Source organism: Podarcis pityusensis, assembly GCF_964106645.2.
Source record: "Podarcis pityusensis genome assembly, chromosome: 2".
In the NCBI taxonomy this organism is placed as follows: Eukaryota; Metazoa; Chordata; class Lepidosauria; order Squamata; family Lacertidae; genus Podarcis; species Podarcis pityusensis.
In genome coordinates this window covers 118,791,064-118,812,345 of record NC_138029.1, presented here as the reverse complement: position 1 = coordinate 118,812,345, position 21,282 = coordinate 118,791,064, and the positions used below count along the sequence as shown (strand labels likewise).

Below are 21,282 nucleotides of genomic sequence, written 5' to 3'. Positions count from 1 at the left end.
TTCAAGAGGGCCTTCTTGGTAGTGGCTCCCGCCCTGTGGAACACCCTCCCATCAGATGTCAAGGAAATAAACAACTCTCTGACTTTTAGAAGACATCTGAAGGCAGCCATGTTTAGGGAAGTTTTTAATGTTTGATTGTGCTTTTAAGAGTCTGTTGGGAGTCTGTTTGGCTGGGGAAACCCACTCAGATGGGAGGGGTATAAATAATAAATGATGATTATGGTGATGATGATGTTGGTGGCCATCACCGCCTCTTGTGGCAGTGAGTTCCACAGTTTATGCCCTGCGTGAAGAAGTCCCTCCTTTTGTTAGTGGATCCATGCTGTACTGTTAAAGCACACCCAATGCACCTTTAAAAAAACACAACTCCTGCTCCCCGCCCCCAACAATCCTGGGAACTGTAGCTTCACCCTGGCAGAGCCCCAAATTAAATTAAAAACTAATTTAAATTTAAGAAATAAATTAAAAAGCCTCTAATTAAAATGCACCTTTCCCCATAGGGGAGCTATATATAATTCTATAAAGCAAGGATTTCCCAGACTGGTCCTTGGAGGTTTACGCCCTCATATTGAAGCTAAGGTGAGCAGATGCACGAAGGAGTTAAAGCTAACGAGTCGATGCCCAGAGGGGCTAGATTTTTTAGGCGAGGAGGGAAGGCTGGCGGCGAGCAACCCGTGAGGTCATTTCCTGTTCCGCCCACCGTGGGAAAGTAGCGTTTGAATTTCCCACGCGGGGCAGGCGCAGCTGGATTGTGGTTTTCCTCCTTCTTGGAGCTCCGGTGAGTCGAGGCGGAGGGCGGGGAAGGCTAGTAGAGGGGAAAAGACGAGCCCAGAGGAAACTGCATGGGATGAGGGCAGGAGGAGGCAAGTCAGATGGGAGGACAGGACGTGAAGGAAGTTGCATTATGGCATTGCAGAGGTGGAAGGGACACCGAGGGTCATCTAGTCCAGTGTTTCCCAACCTTTGGTCTCCAGCTATTTATGGACTACAATTCCCATCATCCCTGACCACTGGGTCTTGCTAGCTAGGGATGATGGGAGTTGTAGTCCAAAAACAGCTGGAGGCCAAAGGTTGGGAAACACAGATCTGGTCCAACCCCCTGCAATGCAGGAATCCAGGACAGATGGCCTGCCAACCTCCGCTTGAAAGGTTGCTGGCAAGGAGAGAAGAGTTCAGACTCTGCCCCCTTCTCTCCCTCAGCCTGCGTTGTTTGCATTAGCTCCATACTACGTGCCTTTGGTCCACCCTTTGGGAAGTTTATCCCTTGAGAGTCTGGGCTCTGATGTTGACTATGTTCCCCTAGATGCTCAAATAGGAAAGCGGGAAAGGGGGTTAGGAAGCCCAGAGGCTACTTGATGTGGTCTACACTGATGGACAGTGGCTCTCTGGGGTTTCCTATTCACAAAAGAAGAACTTTTTCACACAATGCATGCATGCAAAAATAAATAAATAAATAAATAAATAAATAAATAAATAACTGACAGGCAGGGTACCTGCCTGTCAGGTGTTGGTGTGGTTGCTCGAGAGCAAACAGGCAAGACTCCAACCTGTCTTTTCCAGGCTTTATTATCTGTACAAACTATTTTACAGTGCAGAGCGTCACAAGTCCATGTCTGCTCAGTCGCTAGCAGAATCTGGGAGTGGGCGGTCCTTATACCTTCCCCAGCATAACAGTCGTGGGACCCCCATCCTTCTCCTCCTCTCTGTGCGCGCAAACCCACTGCGCAACGTGGGCGCTGGCAAAGGGGGACTTACCTCCCCTCCACTTTGCTCAGGCTTGGTGTTGAGGCTCTCCCTAGCATCTTCTGATCCCTGCGCCCCTTCCCCACTGGAGGCGGGGCTTCCCTCCTCGCCAGAGGAACAACTGCTTCACAAGACCTTCGGAGGCTCCCTGTAACACAACTTCTCTTCCACCTCTCGCCTCTGAGCTGATGGCAGTTCCCTGACACCGCCCTTCCCGGTTCAGAAAACTGGGCTCAGGGTGGCTAACAACCAATTTAAAACACTTAATTGATGCAACAAAAAACACCTTAAAATACAGTATAAAACGTGAATAACAATAAATTCAGAATTCAAAAATCAATTTAGGGGGAAAATCCATCCAATAAACATTAGATGACATTAGCAGACCTATGGAACTCACTCCCACAGGTCTCAGCGATAGCCGCCAATTTGGGGGCTTTAAAAGAGGATTATACAAAATGACGGAGGTTATAAATGGCTGCTCAGCTATGCTGTGCTTCCACAGCTGGGAGGCAGCAATACCAGTTGCTGGAATACCAGTTCTGGATACCAGTTGTTGGAAACCACAGGAGGGGAGAGGGCTCTTGTGCCCGAATCCTGCTTGCTGGTCTGGTTGGCCACTGTGAGAACAGGACGCTGGACTAAACGGAGCATTGGCCTGATCCAGCAGGCTCTTCGTATGTTCTTAGGACAACAGAGGCTGAGTTACTTGACCAGATCAACCAATGTTTTGACTCTGGAAAACAGCTTCATATACTGCACTTAATCTGTTTACCAGAAGTAGGGAACTATGAACCTACAGATGTTGTTGGTTTGCAGCTCCCCTCAGCACCAGCCAGCATGCCCAGTAGTCGAGGATGATGGGATCTGTAGTCACACAACCACCAGCGCTCTTTGGATCTGGTGGGCCGGGGTTCAAATGCCCATTCAGCCATGAAGCCTACTGGGTGGCCTACCTCACAGGGTTGCTGCGGTGATGAAATAGGGGCAGAATCAAAGGTTTGAGACATCCTGGTCTAAATATTGCCAGCTGACTCTTTCTCTTTCCGCAGGGAGGGAAGAAAACCTTGTTAGTCAGGGAGGTTGAATTTCACCCCTTAGAAACACACACACGTTGTCGTTACGCAGTTAAACAGCAGTGCTGTTTTTCAGGTTGGCTTTGGTCTGGGAGAAGGAGAGGGAAAATGGCGAACGAAGGAGGGGGTTCAGCTAGCGGCGTCCGGGTTCAAACTGTGGTGAAGAAGTGGGTGAAAAGAGAGGAGGAGGGCGGAGGAGAAGAATCGCGGCTTGACTCGAGAGAAGACCCACTTGCTATCCGGAGTGAGCATAGAAAACAATTCTGGGTGAGAGCCAGACTGCATGAGATCGCAAAGGAAAACTGTAAGGGACCACAGCCACACAGGGAGGCCCAACTGCAGGAGTTCCTGAGGAAAGTGGAGTCTCTCCACTCGAGAGAGGACAACCCACAGCCATTGGTGCTGCAGCCTCCCATTTCAAGGGATGGTTTTCTGTCCTCTACCGGCAATGCAGCTGATATTGGTTGGCAGGAAATAGGAGAGAAGACTGTGAGCCGAATGATGCCAGGCTTCTGCAGGGGAGGCCAATGGTCTGAGAGCGGCCTCTTGGGCGAAGGCAAGGCCAGCCACAGGGAAGTGAAGGAAGAGATTCCGGATGAGGAGTTGGCCGACCCGGACACCCTGCGGCAGATCTTCCGGCGATTCCCCTATCTGGAAGGTGACGACCCCCGCGAGGTTTGCCAAAGGCTCCGAGAACTTTGCCACCAGTGGCTGAAGCCGGAGAGAAGCAGCAAGGAGCAGATCCTGGATCTGGTGATCCTGGAGCAGTTCCTGGCTGTCTTGCCCTTGGAGACGCAGGGCTGGGTCACCGAACAAGGCCCAGAGACTTGTGCCCAGGCTGTGTTGCTGGTGGAAAACGCCTTACTTATGCAGCAAGAAGGCAAGAGACAGGAAGCTCAGGTGAGAGATTGGAAGTTGCTCATTTCTGAAGAGTTTTTAAATACATATGGCCTAGTCAGAACATGAATGGGAGAAATAAGGTATAGAGGGCAGACAGGGGGAGATGTTCTCACAGTGGCCAAACAGATGTCCATGAGAACAGTAGAAGCCTAGTGCAACAATGGTCTTCATGATTGTGATTCCCTAAGTAAGTGGTATTCAGAGAAACAGTGTTAGAAACACTGATATATAAGCTAATCGTCAAATGGCACCTTAAACCTAGGTTGTGGTCACCACAATGGAAAGTCTAGGCGCCATTTCCCCCTCAATGGGATTTGTTATTATTATATATTCATTTAATTTCTATACCACTTTATATTTTAAAGAAAAAAATCTCAAAGCAGTTCACAGCACATTGAAACATCAAATAAAACAGCCCAGAAGAAAATAAATTTAAGCTTCAATGAAAGTATTTCAGATCCTTCTGTAAGTGACATTTTGCTTTCCCCATATTTATGGACCGACTTAATTTATAGAGATGCCCCATAGCAGAAGAACTCTGGGAAGCCAGTGTGGTGTAGTAGTTAGAATGTCAGACTAGGAGCTGAGAGATCAGGGTTCAAATCCCCACTCAGTCATGAAGCTCAATGGGTGACCTTGGGCCAGTCACAGCCCCTTAGCCTACCTTACAGGGACGTTGTAGGGATTCACTGAAGAGGGGAGGTGAACCATAGACTCCTTGGAGAAAAAGGTGGGAGACAAATGCAATAAATGAGCTCTTCTGCTTAGCTGCTTAAGAAAGCTGGAAGGGGCCAGCCAGGTGGAGGTGTCACTAGCCAACCTGGCATACAGAAATCTCCACATGGTCGCAATTGGACCTGTGCCAGTTGTAAAATGTGCCTGGTGAATTTCAACTACAGTCATACCTTGGAAGTCGAACGAAATCCATTCCATAAGTCCGTACAACTTCCAAAACATTCGAAAACCAAAGTGCAGCTTCTGATTGGCTGCAGGAAGCTCCTGAAGCCAATCAGAAGCTGCAGAAGCCCCGACAGACATTCAGCTTCCAAAAATCATTCGAAAACTGGAACACTCACTTCCAGGTTTTGATCGTTCAGGAGCCGATTTGTTCAGGAGCCAAGGCGTTCGAGATCCAAGGTACGACTGTACAGTGGTACCTCGGGTTAAGTACTTAATTCGTTCTGGAGGTCTGTTCTTAACCTGAAACTGTTCTTAACCCGAAGCACCACTTTAGCTAATGGGGGCTCCCGCTGCTGCCGTGCGATTTCTGTTCTCATCCTGAAGCAAAGTTTTTAACCTGAAGCAGTATTTCTGGGTTAGCGGAGTCTGTAACCTGAAGCATATGTAACCTGAAGCGTATGTAACCTGAGGTACCACTGTACTGCAGAGGAGTATCCTTGCCTGCAACAGCAGCTATTGTGATTAGTAGTCACCAGCAGACTTATCCTACCTGAATTTAAGAACCTGCAGAAGGCCTTGCGCCTGAATCAGGCCAAAGGCCTACCTAGTCCACCATCCTCTTCCTACAGTGACCAACCATAGGAGCAGAACCAGAGCACAATACAACTACTCTTCCCAACCTGCAGTTTGTAGCAACTGGTATTCGGTGGCATCGCTCCTTCCGCCATTGAGAACAGCAGCCATTGATAGTCGTCTCTTCCCTGCATTTGTCTAGTCCTCTTTTAAAGCCACCCAATTTAGTGGCCATCCCTGACTCTTGTGGCAGGGAGTTCTGTAGTTCAGCCCTGTGCTAAAGAAGTCCTTCCTTTTGCCTGCCCTGAATCTCCTAACTTTCTGCCTCATTGTGGTTCCTGCCCCCTGGGGTTCTGGCGTTAGGAGAGAGGGAGGGGAACCCTGCCTTCTGGGACTGCCCTCTCCAGGCCTTGGGCCTGTTCCCTGAATGGGATCCTCACTTGTTCTTTTTAAAAAAAAATTATTGGAAATTTTATTTACAGCATAACATAACCCCCCCACCCCCTAGTACAGAAATACAATAAGCATAACATACAACCATACAAACAACCAAATAAAAGACTTCCTCTATCCCGTATCTGGCCTCCTTATTTACTTCTTATAAGCTGTTTCCTTTATGAATAATTATTAAGATTTTTCTAATTATAACTTAAATATCCACAAAGTCTCCTGCAGACATTAATCGAAACAAGTCCAGGTATGTATTTAGGGCACTGTTTTCTGAAGTATTCTCTGCATTTCCCCCATGCTTTTTGAAACTCTTGCCTCACTTGTTCTTCCAGGTACCGGAGCTTTGCAAAGCAGAGAAGGCGCTTCTATCTGAGGCCAAGGAGGATCAGGCGGACACCTGGCAGGGGCCGGTTTGCATCAAGGAGGAGGACGAGAGTGCGAGTGCCATTTCCTTGGGTAAGAATCTGCTGTGGCTGGGATGGGAGAATTGCTCTGTTGCCTTAGAATGTGTTCCCCCTCTTTTCCCCTTTCTCCGGTCAAAATGAGGAAGAACATCCAACTGACTCTGGTGAATTTTCCTAACTCTCAGAAAAGAACTTACATTATTTGGATGCTCTTTTGCACGTATTGCCTAAACACCATTTTCTAAGGCAGCCCTGTTTAGGGAAGTTTTTAATATTTGATGTTTGATTGCTGGGGATGGATGGGATATAAGTAATAAATTATATTATTATTATTATTATTATTATTATTATTATTATTACCTCTTGTTTAGTTTAGCCTGCTTCTTGATGTTCTTTCTCCCCTTGATACATGGAATGACTCATGTTGGGAATCTCTCTTTATGCCCCTAGGCGATGAGAGGACATGGGAGATGGAGCAACATCGGCCAGAACATTGTGGAGTGGTGGAATTGCTGGGAAGTACCAAACAGAACATTCCTCACTGTCCTGTTTGGGGGGAAAGCTCTGGAAGCCCACAGCAGAATCCCCTAGTGAGGAAAGAGGATGAAGTTGCTCAGTGCAGGCCTGTCTTTAGACAGAAGCCTCACCTGACTTTGCACGAAAGCCCCCATTCAGGAGAGAAGCCATTCAGCTGCTCAGCTTGTGGGAAGAGTTTCAGTTGGCGCTCCAACCTTGTCATACATCAGAGAATGCACACGGGGGAAAGGCCGTACAAGTGTCTGAACTGTGAGAAGAGCTTCAGCCACCGCTCCAACCTCAGCGCCCACGAGGCAGTCCACACCGGAGAGAAGCCCTATAAGTGCACCGACTGTGCGAAGAGCTTCAGCCACCAGTCGCACCTCATCACTCATCGGAGAATCCACACGGGAGAGAAGCCTCATAAGTGCTCGGATTGTGGGAAAAGCTTCAGTAATCCGTCGCATCTCAAAGCCCACCGGAGGATCCATACAGGAGAGAGACCCTACGCGTGCTCCGAGTGTGGGAAGAGCTTCAACCAGAGATCCATCCTTATTGTTCATGCAAGGACCCACATGGGAGTGAAGCCGTACACGTGCGCCGCCTGTGGGAAAAGCTTCAGCCAGAGCGCAAACCTTACAGCTCACGAGAGAATCCATATACCACACGGACCTTCCATTATGCAACAGAGCTCTCTGAGGAAAGGAACTGTCTCAGTACCATAAACATGGCAACAACCTCAGTTGGGGAGGCCACATAGAAGAGCTCCAGTACCTGTTTGATGCTTCTTCTTTTTCAACCTCGCAGATTGTTACGTGGAAAGGAAATATTTAAAGTTGATAATAAAACTGTAAGCCCTTAAAGGCAGGGGGGGATGTGTGGACTCTGCCCTGTGGTTCTGTGAATTCTGTGGCAAGAAAACATGAAGTGTTTGGGAGGGATTTTCTTACAACCTTTTGTCAATTGTTTTTATTTATTTCACGAAATCCATACACCACCAATTACGGATTCGAAAATATTTCAAACCGTCAAACTTAACCGTTTAAAATATCTGCGTAAATCAGAAGAGATACCTGTGGATGGGGAAAAAACAGTGGTTAAAAATACAGTGGTACCTCGGGATAAGTACCTAATTCGTTCCAGAGGTCTGTTCTTAACCTGAAACTGTTCTTAACCTGAAGCACCACTTTAGCTAATGGGGCCTCCTGCTGCCGCCGCGCTGCCGGAGCACGATTTCTGTTCTCATCCTGAAGCAAAGTTCTTAACCCGAGATACTATTTCTGGGTTAGTGGAGTCTGTAACCTGAAGCCTATGTAACCTGAAGCCTATGTAACCTAAGGTGCCACTGTAATGCAAATTAATTAAAATTCTATTTATATTTAATTTTAAAACTCACCCAGTTAAGTTAATAGATTGTTAAATTATTTAAACTGTAATTTGCTTTGAGATTTTTCTTTTGGTAATAATAAATATAATGGATAAGGATTATTTATTATCAGGCCCAAAATTATATACAGGGGAATCCCTGCTTACACAAGGGTTCCATTCCTGGCTGCTGTGCACATCAGTGGGTCATGCACAAGTCCGTTCTGCTCCTGCCCCGCCCCCTTTCGGCACCCAAAACTGCACATCAGCAGACAACCATGTGCTGATCGCACGTGAGTGGCAAGGTGCCTGTATTACTATATCAGCACTGACTCTGGAGCAAAGCTGCAAGCTGCCCTTCAGGTTGGCACCTTTCATAGAATTAGAAATACAGTGGTACCTCGGGTTGCATATGCTTCAGGTTACATATGCTTCAGGTTACAGACTCCGCTAACCCAGAAATAGTGCTTCAGGTTAAGAACTTTGCTTCAGGATAAGAACAGAAATCGTCTTCCGGCAGCGCGGCGGCAGCAGGAAGCCCCATTAGCTAGAGTGGTGCTTCAGGTTAAGAACAGTTTCAGGTTAAGAACGGAACTCCGGAACGAATTAAGTACTTAACCCGAGGTACCACTGTACATTCAAAATCAGTTCTTGTATAAAAAATATGTCTTGCCTATGAGACAGCAGGGACTATAGAGTTTTTCCAAAATCAGTGCTGACTCATAAATGACTCATAAAGGCAGCTTCAAAGCTAAGCTCTTTTATATGTGCCTAAAGTCGCCCACAGGTGTTGTTACTGATACAGAATTATGAGAAACTAAACTTTCCATTACAGGTTCTGGCACCCTTCTGCTGACTGAAACAGGATAACAACCCAAAATCTTGGAATGTATAAGAAACCCGGAACAAATAATAGCCAACCCACACAGCCCAGCTGCAAAAGCTAAATCAGGTTATTCTGCAGAAACACTGAAATAAAATATCAGTTACGTAACAGGATGAGAGAGATTGAAGGACCTGGGGAAACAAAAGGAAGCTTTTGCTTGGTGCCAGGAAAGCACAAAAACAGAGTCCATGTTAGCCTCTCCAGGGAGAGCATTCCTCTCGCCTCAAAGCCACTGTCAATTTCATTTTGAAAGGATGCTCAATGGAAAAGGCTATAGATGTGTTAAGTTGTGGGCGAACATATCAGACGACACAGCGATTCTTCCAAAGCAGCTCTTTATTTGTAAGCTGGAAAAGAACTGAACTGAGGAGCTCAGTCAGCCTGCTTATATAGAGCTCCACTAGAATGCAACAGTAACCATTTTCTGTAACTAGCCAATCACTGAACGTCACTTTCGATCCTTCATTTGCATACAAACTATCCAATCACTGAACGTCACTTTCGATCCTTCATTTGCATACAAACTATCCAATCACTGAACGTCACTTTCGATCCTTCATTTGCATAACTATCTACAGTATCCCCCTGCTGGCCCAGGGTGAGAACTTCAGTACATAACAAGATGGACAGTAGATTGATTTTTACTCTACTGTCTCTAGGATCAGATGCAGCCCATCTCTTAATACCAGTTTCTGGGGTACAGGAGCAAGAAAGGACTATTGTGCACATTCCCTTCTTGTCGTCTGCTTCACAGAGGTATCTTATCGAGTTGGCCAATGTGGGGAACAGGATGCTGGACTAGGTGGGCTGTTGGCCTGATCCAGCAAGCTCTTTTGATGGGCTAGAAGTGTGAGCTAAACAGCCTCCTATAACCAACATGCTTAAGTCTAATTAATGCATGAAGGGGTTAAGACCGTAGAGAAAGCTATCCTGCCAGGTTTAGCTCAACCTGGGAGGAACTAGGTAATCAAGCCTTTGTCCTCCTTCCAGTCTATCTGAGAAGCTCAGTGTGTAAAGACGTCTGAGCTGGGGCTAGAAATCCAGGCAGATGGGTGGGCTATAATAATAATTTAATAATAATAATAATTTATTATTTATACCCCGCCCATCTGACAGAGTTTCTCTGGCCACTCTGGGCGGCTCCCAACAGAATATTAAAAATGTGATAAAAGATCAAATATTAAAAACTTCCCTAAACAGGGCTGACTTCAGATGTCTTGTAAAAGTCAGATAGTTGTTTATTTCCTTGACATCTCATGGGACGGTGTTCCACAGGGCTACCAAGAAGGCCCTCTGCCTGGTTCCCTGTAACCTCACTTCTCGCAGTGAGGGAACCGCCAGAAGGCCCTCAGAGCTGGAACTCAGATCTGGGCTGAACGATGGGGGGTGGTAATAATAACTTCTTCTTCTTCTTCTTCCTCTTCTTCCAAGCTCAGACCGCATGGCTCTAAGAAGCCATTCATGAGTTCCTATACCCATAATTTAGGAACTTTGTAACTGCCTGTGCAATCTGTCCTGAAGCGCATGAATCTCAACTTCAGAGAGGTTGTAAGTAAACCATTAACTTACCAAATGTGTCATCTTTTTCTATGCTTGGGGAAAGAGGGAAACTTTGGAGGGAATTCACAAGGAATTTTTTTTTGGTTACTCTACAGCAGGTATGGAAAGCTTAGGCCCTTCAAATGTCACCAGTAAGCATGGCCAGGGATGATAGGATTTGCAGTTTAGCAACATCTGGAAGGTTGAAGGCTCCTCCATGTATACTGCAGGGGTAGGATCCAAACCAATGGGTTCAAATACCAACAAAAAGAAATTTTGACTTAACGTTTGGAAGAACTGAAATGTTAAGTGCTACTTTTGACAGTGGAAAACACCATCTTGGCATATGCCAAGCTCCTCTGTTAGAGGCCAGATACCAACTTAGCCAGGATCATGGCTGTCAACGTTTCCGCTTTTTAAAGGGAAATTCCCTTATTCCGGATAGGATTCCTCGTAAGAAAAGGGAAATTTGACAGCTATGGCCAGGATGCTGTAGCTGTGACTTGCCCCTGCCTTGCCAGGAGGATGGACTAAACAGCCTTTGAGGATCCCTCCCCAAGTCTCTGATCCCAGGACTCTCAAGGTTTTGATATGTAAATTTTAAAAGGTACTGCCACTGAGAAAGAATCCAGAGGGGATGCAGTTAAGCCAGGGATGGGGAACCTGTGGCCCTCCAGACGTTGGGGGACTCCCGTCGGCCAAAACCAGTATGGCCAATGATCAGGGATGTTGGGAACGGGGAGTCCAATAATATCTTGAGGACCACAGGTCCATCGCCCTTTATATAAATGACAGTGATCGCAGCCAACAGGGGACAGATGAACGGGAAGGCGTTACACCAGAGACCTTCAGCTTTTTCGGACTCACAGTGCAATTGTTTAAGAAGGGCATCATTTTTATATTTTTATGCTGTGAACCGCCCTGAGATCTTCGGATGAAGGGCGGTGTATGAATTCAATCAATCTATCAAACTGAAATATCAGAAGGGGGAGCATGGAAAAGGCGTATGAAGAGCCCCCTGGATCAGGCCAAAGGCAGCCAGCATCTGGTTCTCACAGGGCCCGACCAGATGCCCGGGGGGAGCCCCAGAAGCAAGGCTTTTCTCCCGTCCTACGGCCCCCAGCCCTTCCCTCCTCCGCCTGACCCTGCAGCGCTGCTGCCTGCCAGAGCAGGCAACACTGGGTCAGGCGGACAAGGATTCTGACCGGCACAAGCAGGCTTCCTATACACCCCAAAAAGAGGCCCTGCGTGGTTCTCTCTCGCAGCTCACAATTCCAGAGCTGCCAGGAAGAATGTATTTCAGCCATCAGTAGCAAACCCCGCTTTGTAATTCACTTAATTGAATTATTCGCTTTCTAAGGGGTTAAAACGAACAAGAGGCGCGGTTGGGTTTCCTAGAGCGGACCGGATGTTGTGGCCGGAGGGCGGGATGTAAACAGTGGCGGTCACTTCCTGCCCCGCCCACCGTGGCTAAGTGGCCTTTGAATTTCCCAGATCCTTCCGTGCTTGTTCCTGGGGAGGGGGAGATCAGGTGAGTTGGGCTGGGGTGGAGCGGGTAAGTGATCCTCTTGGGGGGCAGTTGTGGGGGGAGGGATCCAGGGTGGGAGGTGGGAAATGGGCAGGAAGCCCAAGGGAGCGGGGGGGGGGGGGCTACTTTGCAAGCTCAGAGGTTGCCAACTTCTCCCTTAAACTCCTGCTCCTCTGCCTTTTAACAACTGCTTGATTTGCAGAAGGTGGTGCAGTTTCCTCCCTCTGTGCTGTTTGATCAAGGCAATATGCAAATTAATTAACATAAAAGCCCTCAAACTTCGCACGTGCAGATGCTGCTAGTAAGTCTTGGGTGCTGCTCTTAAAGGAGGATGTGGCCACTTTTGCAGTGGGGTTGCAGGAGGTCTTGGATGGACCCTGGCCAGGGGGTATGAGTTGTGGACGCCGGCAGGTTCAGGGCATAGCTGTCAACTTACAGATTTGAAAATAAGAGACCAGCAGCCTTGAAAATTAGGGATCAGCAGCCAAAATAAGGGATTTTAGTCAACCAGCTGAAATGCGAAGTTAAAAGGGACCAGATAATTTGGGAGAGCAGCGCTGGTTTTTAGCCCTTCGTTTCCAGAGGTTGCTGCTCAAGACACCAGCTGATGAAACACTGCAATTAAATAACTACAAGCAGCAACCACTTTTCATGCAAAACGAAGTCCAAGCTATGAAGATGCTGCTGCAGTTCTGTATCTTTTCTCTCGTGCTCCATCTGCAGCTCTCAATTCCATCAGGCGGGGCAGGAGGAAGGGGGGGGGAATAGCGCCCGAAGTAAACCCGCAGATCAGACCATCTATGCTAGGCTACCACTACAAATCTATGGGAGAAGCGCTTGCGGTCCTTCCTCCGCTTTCCCCCTCTATGGTTAGCCCTTGGAACACCTGCCCGCGCCTCTGCCTCCTCCTCCTGGAACGTAAGATCAGGCCAAAGGTCCTGTCCTGTGCTCACAGGGGCTAACCAGAATCCTCATAAAGAAGCCCAGAAGCCGGACTCGAGTGCGACAGCACTGCTCTCCCCAACTTGTGATTCCCAACAACTGACATTCAGAGGCACACACTACCTCCGAAAGTGGAGGTAAGAGGAGCTTGGCAGTGGGGCCGATTTCCTGGTTTGAAAATGGAACCAGTTACAGCAGGGAAGGACATCTGCTTTGCATGGAGAAGTTCCAGCTTCGAACCCTGATTATCTTCGGGTAGGGACGCGGGTGGCGCTGTGGGTTAAACCACAGAGCCTAGGACTTGCCGATCAGAAGGTCGGCAGTTCGAATACCCGCAACAGGGTGAGCCTCCGTTACTTGGTCCCTGCTCCTGCCCACCTAGCAGTTCGAAAGCACGTCAAAGTGCAAGTAGATAAATAGGTACCACTCTGGCGGGAAGGTAAACGGCGTTTCCATGCACTGCTCTGGTTCGCCAGAAGCGGCTTAGTCATGCTGGCCACATGACCCGGAAGCTGCACGCCGGCTCCCTCGGCCAATAAAGCGAGATGAGCGCCGCAACCCCAGAGTTGGCCACGACTGGACCTAATGGTCAGGGGTCCCTTTACCTTTACCTAGGACTGGGAATATCATAGAGAGCTGCTGCTGGCAAGTTTAGACAACACTGAGCTAGACGGACCAATGGTCTGACTCGGGATAAATCAGTTTTGTACAGGGTGAGTCTTTTAAAAAGAGGCCCCGGGGAACATGTGTATTCTGTATCCACGGGGCCTGTTTTAAAGGACTCACCCTGTATATACCTAGAGCAGTAGTGGCGTCTCTGTCACTAGAAGTCTTCAAGCAGAGGCTGGGCAGACATATTTTGGGGGAAAGTTCTTTTTCTGGATTTCTAGCACCTAGCAGGGGGTTGGACTAGATGACCCACAGATCCCTTTTCACTTCCAAGATACTATAGTAGTGATGTGGAGCCTATGCTCCTCTAAATATTGCCGGACCACAACTCCCATCACCCCAGATCATTGGCCCGGCTGCTGAGGCAGGTAAAAGTTGCAGTCCAAAAAAAAAACAGCTGGAGTCACAGGTTTTCTGAGCCCTGCATTATATCTTGGTAGAAATTAGTTGGGCAGCAAAGCCAGTCCAGTAATTGACAGCTATCCTTGGAAGAACTAGTGGAGATGAACATAACTCTCAAATAAACATAGAAATCCAAGGGTTGTGGGTAGTCCAATTTGGATCTACATAGATACTTAAGTTCTGAACTGACTCTTGAGTAACTGGGAAAGAGATCTTGGAGATCTGTTTCTTGTATGCATTTGTTTGCTAAATAGGTTAAAATGATGGTTTGCTGTATTTATATTGGGTTGACCTATGGGTAAACAGAGTTTTATTCATTCAAAATTCAGTAGTAAATAAAAATAAGGACTGACGTTCATAAAATTCTGCATAGTGTAGGAATTGGATAGCTATGTCTCTGCTCCTATTATTAGAAGGTAAGGTTATTTATGAGTCAAGAATCATAGAGTTGAGAGGAGCTTTGCATGCCATCTAGTTCAATTCCCCTACTTGAAGCAGGAAACCCAGAACTAGATTATTCCCAACCGGAAACCTCGGAGCGCACCAGCCTCTCTAGGAATTGGTCCCATTGTGCGACTGCTCTTACCATCAAGAAGTTCTTCCTGTCCTTCAGCTGTAATCAGCCCTCCTATAACCTGATCCCATTAGATCTAGTCCTCCCCTTTTCTATGCGACAGCTTCTCAGGTGTTTGAAGAGGGTGTCTTGTTTTCTCAAGGCTAACTGATTCACACCACACTATTTAAAGCTCCTGGCTCCCCCGCAGAAGAATTCTGGGAACTGTAGTTCATTTAGGGTGCTGGGGATTGAAGTGCTGTGAGGGGAGAATTACAGGTCCCAGGATCCTTTGGGGGAAGCCCTGTGCTTTAAATGGATGGTGTGGCTGTGACATCAGCTCTTTCGAGGGTTCTCCTTAGGACTTATTTTCCAAACCCTTGGCCACACTGATTGTCTCTAAACATGGAGGAGAAGGCTATCAGCCATGATGGCTATTGTCTGTCTCCACGGTCAGTTGCTTGAAACTACTAGTGGGTCCTGTTTGCTTGGGTCCTGCTGCTTGTAGGTTTCAAACAGGCATCTGGCTGGCCACTGTGGGAACAGGATGCTGGACTACAGATGAAACTCGAAAAATTAGCATATCGTGGAAAAGTTCCTTTATTTCAGTAATTCAACTTGAAAGGTGAAACTACTATATGAGATAGACTTGTGACATGCAAAGCGAGATATGTCAAGCCTTGATTTGTTATCATTGTGATGACCATGGCGCACAGCTGATGAGAACCCCAGATTAACCATCTCAGAAAATTAGAATATTCAATGAAATCAGCAAAACAAGGATTGCAGATGGAGCAATATTGGACCTCTGAGAAGTGGAAGCATATCTCGCTTTGCATGTCACGAGTCTATCTCATATATTAGTTTCACCTTTCAAGTTGAATTACTGAAATAAAGGAACTTTTCCACGATACTCTAATTTTTTGAGTTTTACCTGTAGATGGGCCATCAGCCTGATCCGGACTCTTTGTATGCTCTTAAATTCTCCAGAACAGTAGCTTTTTTCTGTTGAACTTAAAAAAAAAAAGAAAGGCATTGATATGCTTTACTGAGAATCCCAGCACTCCCAGTGGGGCTTACTCCTGAGCAGACCTGTGTAGCTTTATGAACTCTAATCTGAGCTGGCCATGGGAAGAATTGGAAGCTGGGCAGTTTTTATTCCACATTAAATGATCTATAACATTATTTGCCTCTGGCTGTGTCCATCATCAGTCCTGGCTCTGACCCCTGACCACCTGCAACCCGCAAAGGATGACCTCCGAGGTAACCTGGCTTTTGGGTAGAAAAGGCTGCCTTGCCCTTGACTAAGTTTGCTCTGATTCTGGCCTCTGGTTTTTCTCTGTTTCAGGGGCCAGGCCTGTTCGGCGTTTGCTTCCCCCTGCACACAACTTCCTTGCGTTGGGAGTTCAGGACTTGGTGGCGCTGCCAGGGCTGACGGACAGAATCGACCGAGGGTGGGGTGGGGGTGGAAATGGCTGCGGAGTCCAGAGATACGTCGGCGCCAGGTCTTCAGCAGGCCGAGCGAGAGAAGAGGGTGGGAGAGCAGAGCCCCGCGGGGCCTGAGGCGGGGAAAGACGGAGGGAGGGGGCCTTGTGTCATCCGTGCGGAGAGCATCCGGGATTTCTGGGAAAGAACTGTCCCCGAGGAAGCGATCCGGGAGCCCCGCAAAGGCCTGCAGCAGCGGTGGGAATCTCAGCTGCAGGAGTTCCTGAAGGCCTTGGAGTCCCCCCATGCGGTCGGGGGCAGCCCGCAGCTCCAGAGAAACAGTGCGCAGACTTCCCTGACCCCTTTTGACAGGATGGCTGACACCAGCCGGCGGCCTAGATGGGAGCCAGACTCCCAAACCCTGCCTGGTCTGAGCGGAGGAGCCTCCCAGGCCGAGAGGGGCCTCCTGGCCAAAGACAAGTCGGACTGCAGGAAGGCCCAGGAGGCTGCCAGCTCGCGTGAAGAGTGCCGCCTCTTCCGGCGGTTTGGCTACCAGGAAGCGGAAGGGCCCCGCGAAGCTTGCCGGCACCTCCGGAGGCTTTGCCACCAGTGGCTGAAGCCGGAGAGGCACACCAAGGAGCAGATCCTGGAGCTGGTCATCCTGGAGCAGTTCCTGGCCATCCTGCCCACGAAGATTCAGAGCTGGGTCCGGGATTGCAGCCCCCAGACCTGCACCCAGGCGGTGATTCTGGCGGAAGATTTCCTGCTGAGGCAGCGGGAGGACGAGGGGCGGGTGGGAGAGCAGCAGGTGAGTGTGGCTGGCCCTGGAGGTGGGGAGGGCATTGGGGACCGGAGGTTTCTTGGGAAGAGGGGATGGGCAAGCTTTGGGTTTAAAGGGGGATGGGGAGCGAAGAAGACTCAAGAGGAAAACGAAGGCAAGAGGAGGAGGAAGACTTGCGATTCTGGATATTATAAAGTGCTGATTTAGACTCAAATGAAATATGCCTTGCGTCAAGTCAGGCATTAGTTTTTCTAGCTACGCATTGTCCACGCTGACGGCAGAGCCTCTCCAGGGTTTCAGGTGGGGGTCTCTCCCAGCCCTCCTGAGATTTCAGGGCTTAAAACTGGGACTGTCTGCACAGAGAGCAAATGTTTTACCCTTTGAGCTGTAACCTCTTCTCTAGGTTTCCCCTCCCTTAGCAATGCACTTGAATTATTGAGGGCTGCCCAGAATAGCAGGCTAGATGCTGCTAGTTTTGCCACTACAGCTAGGCACCTAGTGGGTTGCTGGCCTGACTTTTTGCTTGAAAGCACTCCTTGGCTACACTGATCTGGAAAATGCTATTATTATTATTTTTAAGAACCCCATTCTCTCTATATCCCAGTGCAATTTCCCACTGGTGACAGATCATGGCTCTGGTGTCACATTTTTATAACACTCGTTTAATGTTATAACTCACCAGTTGTCAAGTACGGGAGTTCCCTTCTCCCTTCTTGGTAACTCACCGATAAGAATTAATGAGCATTTGGTAGGTTGATAGTCTTTTTATTGCAGTATCATGTTGCAAGCACAGAGTAGCAACTCTCTGCAAGGATAGCAGTTGCCTACTCTGACTCCTCCCCACTTCCGCAGCAAGAAGGGCACAAACGGGATGTCCCTCCTTTGTTCTCTGACTCGCTCAGGCTTCTGAGTTCGGGGGGAGGGAGGGAGCTCCCCCCACTCTCAATTGATGTATCGCCCAGCTGCTCCCTCCCTTCTGGTTGCTTAGCTACTATCTCAAAGCTGGGTAGCTCCTCCCTCAACTCCACAGCTTCTGTCTCTGCCTGTTTCTCTGCTTCTGGAAACGCTGGGAATGGGGGGCAGGGATATTCCCCTTCCTTTTTTGCGATTGCATTCCCCAATCTTCCCATCCAGATCTACCCCTGGCACCAATGTAGATTAGTTCCTTGTTTGGATAAGCATTTGCTCCAACACAAGGGCAGCCCCATGGGGTAATCCAGCTTGAGAGTTCAGTAGCACCTGAACCCCTGCAACCAAGATTCCTCCTTTGCGGATGCGCTGCTGGCAAGGTAGTCGGCGGGGGGGGGGGGGAGAATCCATCCACTGTTCCTGCCCCCTTGAATGAGATCCTCTTCCCTGTTTTCAGGCAATCCGCCCGTTTGCGGAGGAAGACTCTGCGGAGAAGGCTCCTCTGAACACCTGGCAGAGGCCGCTGCTTGGAGGGATGAAGGAGGAAAGCGAAGGAGACGCCCCCTTGCTGCGTAAGGATCTCTGAGGGGTCGTGGTTGCTCGGTGGCGAGCTGAGCATCGTCACGGCCTCCTTTGCACCCCAGTGACTGGGGACATGGGAGGCAGGAGGCTCCATCGGTCAACCTGGCTCAGAATTGTCGACATTGATGGCCAGTGGCTCGGTGGGCGGGGAAAACTCTTTCAGCCCTACCTGGAAATTTTGGGGATTGAACTTGGGACCTTTGGCTCTTATTTGGGTACTATGGTGCCCTGTGCGAGGCCAAAAGCTGGGAAAGCACTAACTGGGCTTTGGAAAGGAGGCAGGAGGACCCTAGCGCCCTGTCAGAGCCCTCACGCCTCCTTCTGAAACCCCCCTTGTGCCCAGTATGTGCTCCTGCTCTGATTCTTCCCCCTTGTGGCCTTTGGGAGACATCCTGCCAAGCCTGATAGCTCAATGCTGTCCTTGTTTTTTCGTGAGTAGGGAAGAAGGGCAGCCTGATGCTGGCATGTGCCACTTCTGACTGTGCTTATGTGTTTGTGTGTGTATGGAATGCGGCAGAGGGAAGCTTGGAATCATAAAGCTTTAGGCTTGGAAAGGGCCGCCAAGGGTCATCTAGCCCAACCTTGGATTGTAGGAATCACAGCTGAAGAATCCTCCAACGGAGGACCAGCCAACCTCTGTTTAAAAACCTCCAGTGGTGGAGGGTCCATCGTCCCCCAAGGGAGCCCATTCCACGGTCAAACATTCTTCCTCGCAAAATTGGATGCTCCTTGATACAACTCCCCACCCCAAATCTCAGTATTCAGAACAGCAGCATGGCAGAGAGAAATCTATGCTATTGAGCCCATTTCCCTGTGTGCTTCTCTTCTATGTGTGGGGATTTATTATTACAGTAGTACCCCTGGATGCGAACGGGATCCGTTCTGGAGCCCGTTCGCATCCTGAAGCGAATGCAACCCACGTCTGCAGGTAGCAATTTGCCGCTTCTGCGCATGACGTCATTTTGAGCGCCTGCACATGCGCGAGTGGCGAAACCTGGAAGTAGCCGTTACTTCCGGGTCGCCGTGGAGCACAACCCGAAAATGCTTAACCTGAAGCTACTTCAACCCGAGGTATGACTGTATTATCATCATTATTATTTTCATATTGAAAAGGACTTCATCCTAGAGCCACTGCCCACACTGGGGGCTGATGGGAGTTGGTGTTTGACAGACTCTTTATCTCACTGTTATGGGTTCAAGCCCCACATTGGGCAAAAGACTATTGCATTGCAGGGGGTTGGACTAGATGGCCCGCGTGGTCCCTTCCAACTCCTACGATTCTTTGTTTTTATGAACATTTGGAGGGCTACAGGCAGTTCCCCACCCCTGTCCTTAATGAACGCCATTCCTTTGCCCTTTCTAGCAGGCGACGAGAAGTTGTGCAGCCCGGAGAAGAATGACCCGGAAGCTTCCGGAGAGCTGGAGCCACGTTGGATGTTGTCTGGAAGGGTCGAACAGACCGTTCCCCACTGCCCCGGTGCAGGGGAACCTTCCGAGATGCTGTACGGCGGGAACTGCCTGGAGCGGGAAGCAGGGAAGTTCATCAACTCCCAGGGGACATATGAGGACTTGGACGAGAGCGCCATGCAGCCAGGGACCCTCCTCTTCCCCGGCGAGAGGGACAACGCCTGCCATGTGTGCGGGAAGGTCTTCCGGCGGCGCTCCAACCTGATCGCACACGAGAGGATCCACTCGGGGGAGAGGTGGTACAACTGCTCCGAGTGTGGGAAGAGCTTCGTCAGCCGGGCCGCCTTCCTCATCCACCAGCGGGTGCACACCGGGGAGAAGCCCTACAAGTGCTCCTACTGTGGGAAGGGCTTCAACACGGGCTCCAGCCTCATCCGCCACAAGAGGATCCACACGGGCGAGAAGCCCTACAAGTGCCCCGATTGCGGGAAGCGCTTCAACGACTACTCCAACTTCATCGTCCACAAGAGGATCCACACGGGAGAGAAGCCCTACGAGTGCTCTATCTGCGGGAAGCGCTTCAGCGACAACTCCAACTTCATCAAGCACCACCACTGAGAGGTCTGCGGGCTGTGGGTGGGGTAGGGTTTTGGGGGGAGACCGGGGGGGTTGTTTTGTTTGTACTAAACAAAAACTAGTTACAGACTATATAGCAAGACTACAAAGGAGCATCTCTGTGAGTGAGGGCTGTGGCAAAAAAGAGGTGCCCCAAAGCCTCCGTTGCCTTTGATAGCAATTGATTGGGTAGAGAGGGGATGTCTGGGAGACGACAAGGAGAGCAGGTCGTTTGCAGATCAGAGAAAAAGGAAAGCAGAACAAAGAACACACGGAGACTTCTAAAGGTTGCTCCTGTCTTGATGAAGCAGTTGCCCGGACTGGCCTGTAGCTCCCCCTTCACTCCTTGGGCCTCTGTGTCAGGCCCCTCCTTCTGTCTACGGTGAGCTGCAAGGGACCCTCTCTGTGTCTGCCTGGCTCTCTGCTCGGCAACATGCAATAATTGCCTTGTTCTGGGGCGGGAGGGACCTGCAAGCTGTCAGCAGAGAAGCTGTAAAGAGTGGCTCTGTGGGAGAACTGCCAAGTCTAACTCCTGATGCAGGTAGGTAGCCGTGTTGGTTTGACACAGTCAAAATAAAAATAAACAAAAAATTGTCCAGTAGCACCTTATAGACCAACTACGTTTGTTCTGGTATAAGCTTTCGTGTGCATGCACATTTCTGAGAAATACCCCACCGCACCCTCCCACTATATATAAGGGTCTGGTGACTTCTTTTTCAGTGTACAGCCATACCTCTTGTTACGTTTGCTTCAGGTTGCGCAATTTCAGGTTGCGTCCCGCAGTTACCCAGAAGTACCGGAAAAGGTTACTTCCGGGTTTCACCACTCGCGCATGCGCAGAAGCGCAAAATGACGTCATGCACATGCGCAGAAGCAGCAAATCATGAGCTGCGCGCGCCCAGGTTGCATTCTGCTCATGTTGCGAGCGGGGCTCCGGAACGGATCCCGTTTGCAACCAGAGGTACCACTGTATCTGAAGAAGTGTGCACGCACATGAAAGCTTATGAGAGCCAGTGTGGTGTGGTTAAGAGCGGTAGTCTTGTAATCTGGTGAACCGGGTTCGCGTCTCCGCTCCTCCACATGCAGCTGCTGGGTGACCTTGGGCTAGTCACACTTC

General features: G+C 49.2%; 2 protein-coding genes across 4 annotated transcripts; both read left to right on the top strand.

Annotated features, from left to right (window-relative positions):
* Positions 1-695: 695 nt before the first annotated feature.
* On the top strand, positions 696-7,514 carry LOC308469646 (uncharacterized protein). Of its 2 annotated transcripts, XM_080992398.1 has the most exons (4): positions 696-778; positions 2,896-3,719; positions 5,975-6,098; positions 6,497-7,514. In XM_080992398.1, exons 2-4 carry the CDS (start codon positions 2,928-2,930, stop codon positions 7,285-7,287), a joined length of 1,707 nt encoding a protein of 568 aa, XP_080848524.1. In that variant the 5' UTR covers positions 696-778; positions 2,896-2,927; the 3' UTR covers positions 7,288-7,514. The 2 variants fall into 2 exon arrangements, with proteins under 2 accessions (XP_080848524.1, XP_080848525.1); XM_080992399.1 differs by lacking the exon at positions 696-778 and having other exon boundaries at positions 1,769-3,719.
* Positions 7,515-11,784: 4,270 nt separating this feature from the next.
* LOC308469730 (uncharacterized protein) lies at positions 11,785-20,180 on the top strand. 2 transcript variants are annotated; one of them, XM_080992611.1, is made up of 4 exons: positions 11,785-11,883; positions 15,795-16,679; positions 18,019-18,133; positions 19,510-20,180. In XM_080992611.1, exons 2-4 carry the CDS (start codon positions 15,918-15,920, stop codon positions 20,166-20,168), a joined length of 1,536 nt encoding a protein of 511 aa, XP_080848737.1. In that variant the 5' UTR covers positions 11,785-11,883; positions 15,795-15,917; the 3' UTR covers positions 20,169-20,180. The 2 variants fall into 2 exon arrangements, with proteins under 2 accessions (XP_080848737.1, XP_080848736.1); XM_080992610.1 differs by having other exon boundaries at positions 19,507-20,180.
* The last annotated feature ends 1,102 nt before the right edge of the window (positions 20,181-21,282 follow it).

Bases quoted from the DNA above. Each gene is read 5' to 3' on its own strand.
- LOC308469646 (XM_080992398.1), top strand. From the start codon at position 2,928: ATGGCGAACGAAGGAGGGGGTTCAGCTAGCGGCGTCCGGGTTCAAACT. The intron at 3,720-5,974 runs GTGAGAGATTGG...TTGTTCTTCCAG, and splicing joins GCAAGAGACAGGAAGCTCAG to GTACCGGAGCTTTGCAAAGC. The intron at 6,099-6,496 runs GTAAGAATCTGC...TTATGCCCCTAG, and splicing joins TGCGAGTGCCATTTCCTTGG to GCGATGAGAGGACATGGGAG.
- LOC308469730 (XM_080992610.1), top strand. From the start codon at position 15,918: ATGGCTGCGGAGTCCAGAGATACGTCGGCGCCAGGTCTTCAGCAGGCC. The intron at 16,680-18,018 runs GTGAGTGTGGCT...CCCTGTTTTCAG, and splicing joins GGCGGGTGGGAGAGCAGCAG to GCAATCCGCCCGTTTGCGGA. The intron at 18,134-19,506 runs GTAAGGATCTCT...TGCCCTTTCTAG, and splicing joins AGGAGACGCCCCCTTGCTGC to CAGGCGACGAGAAGTTGTGC.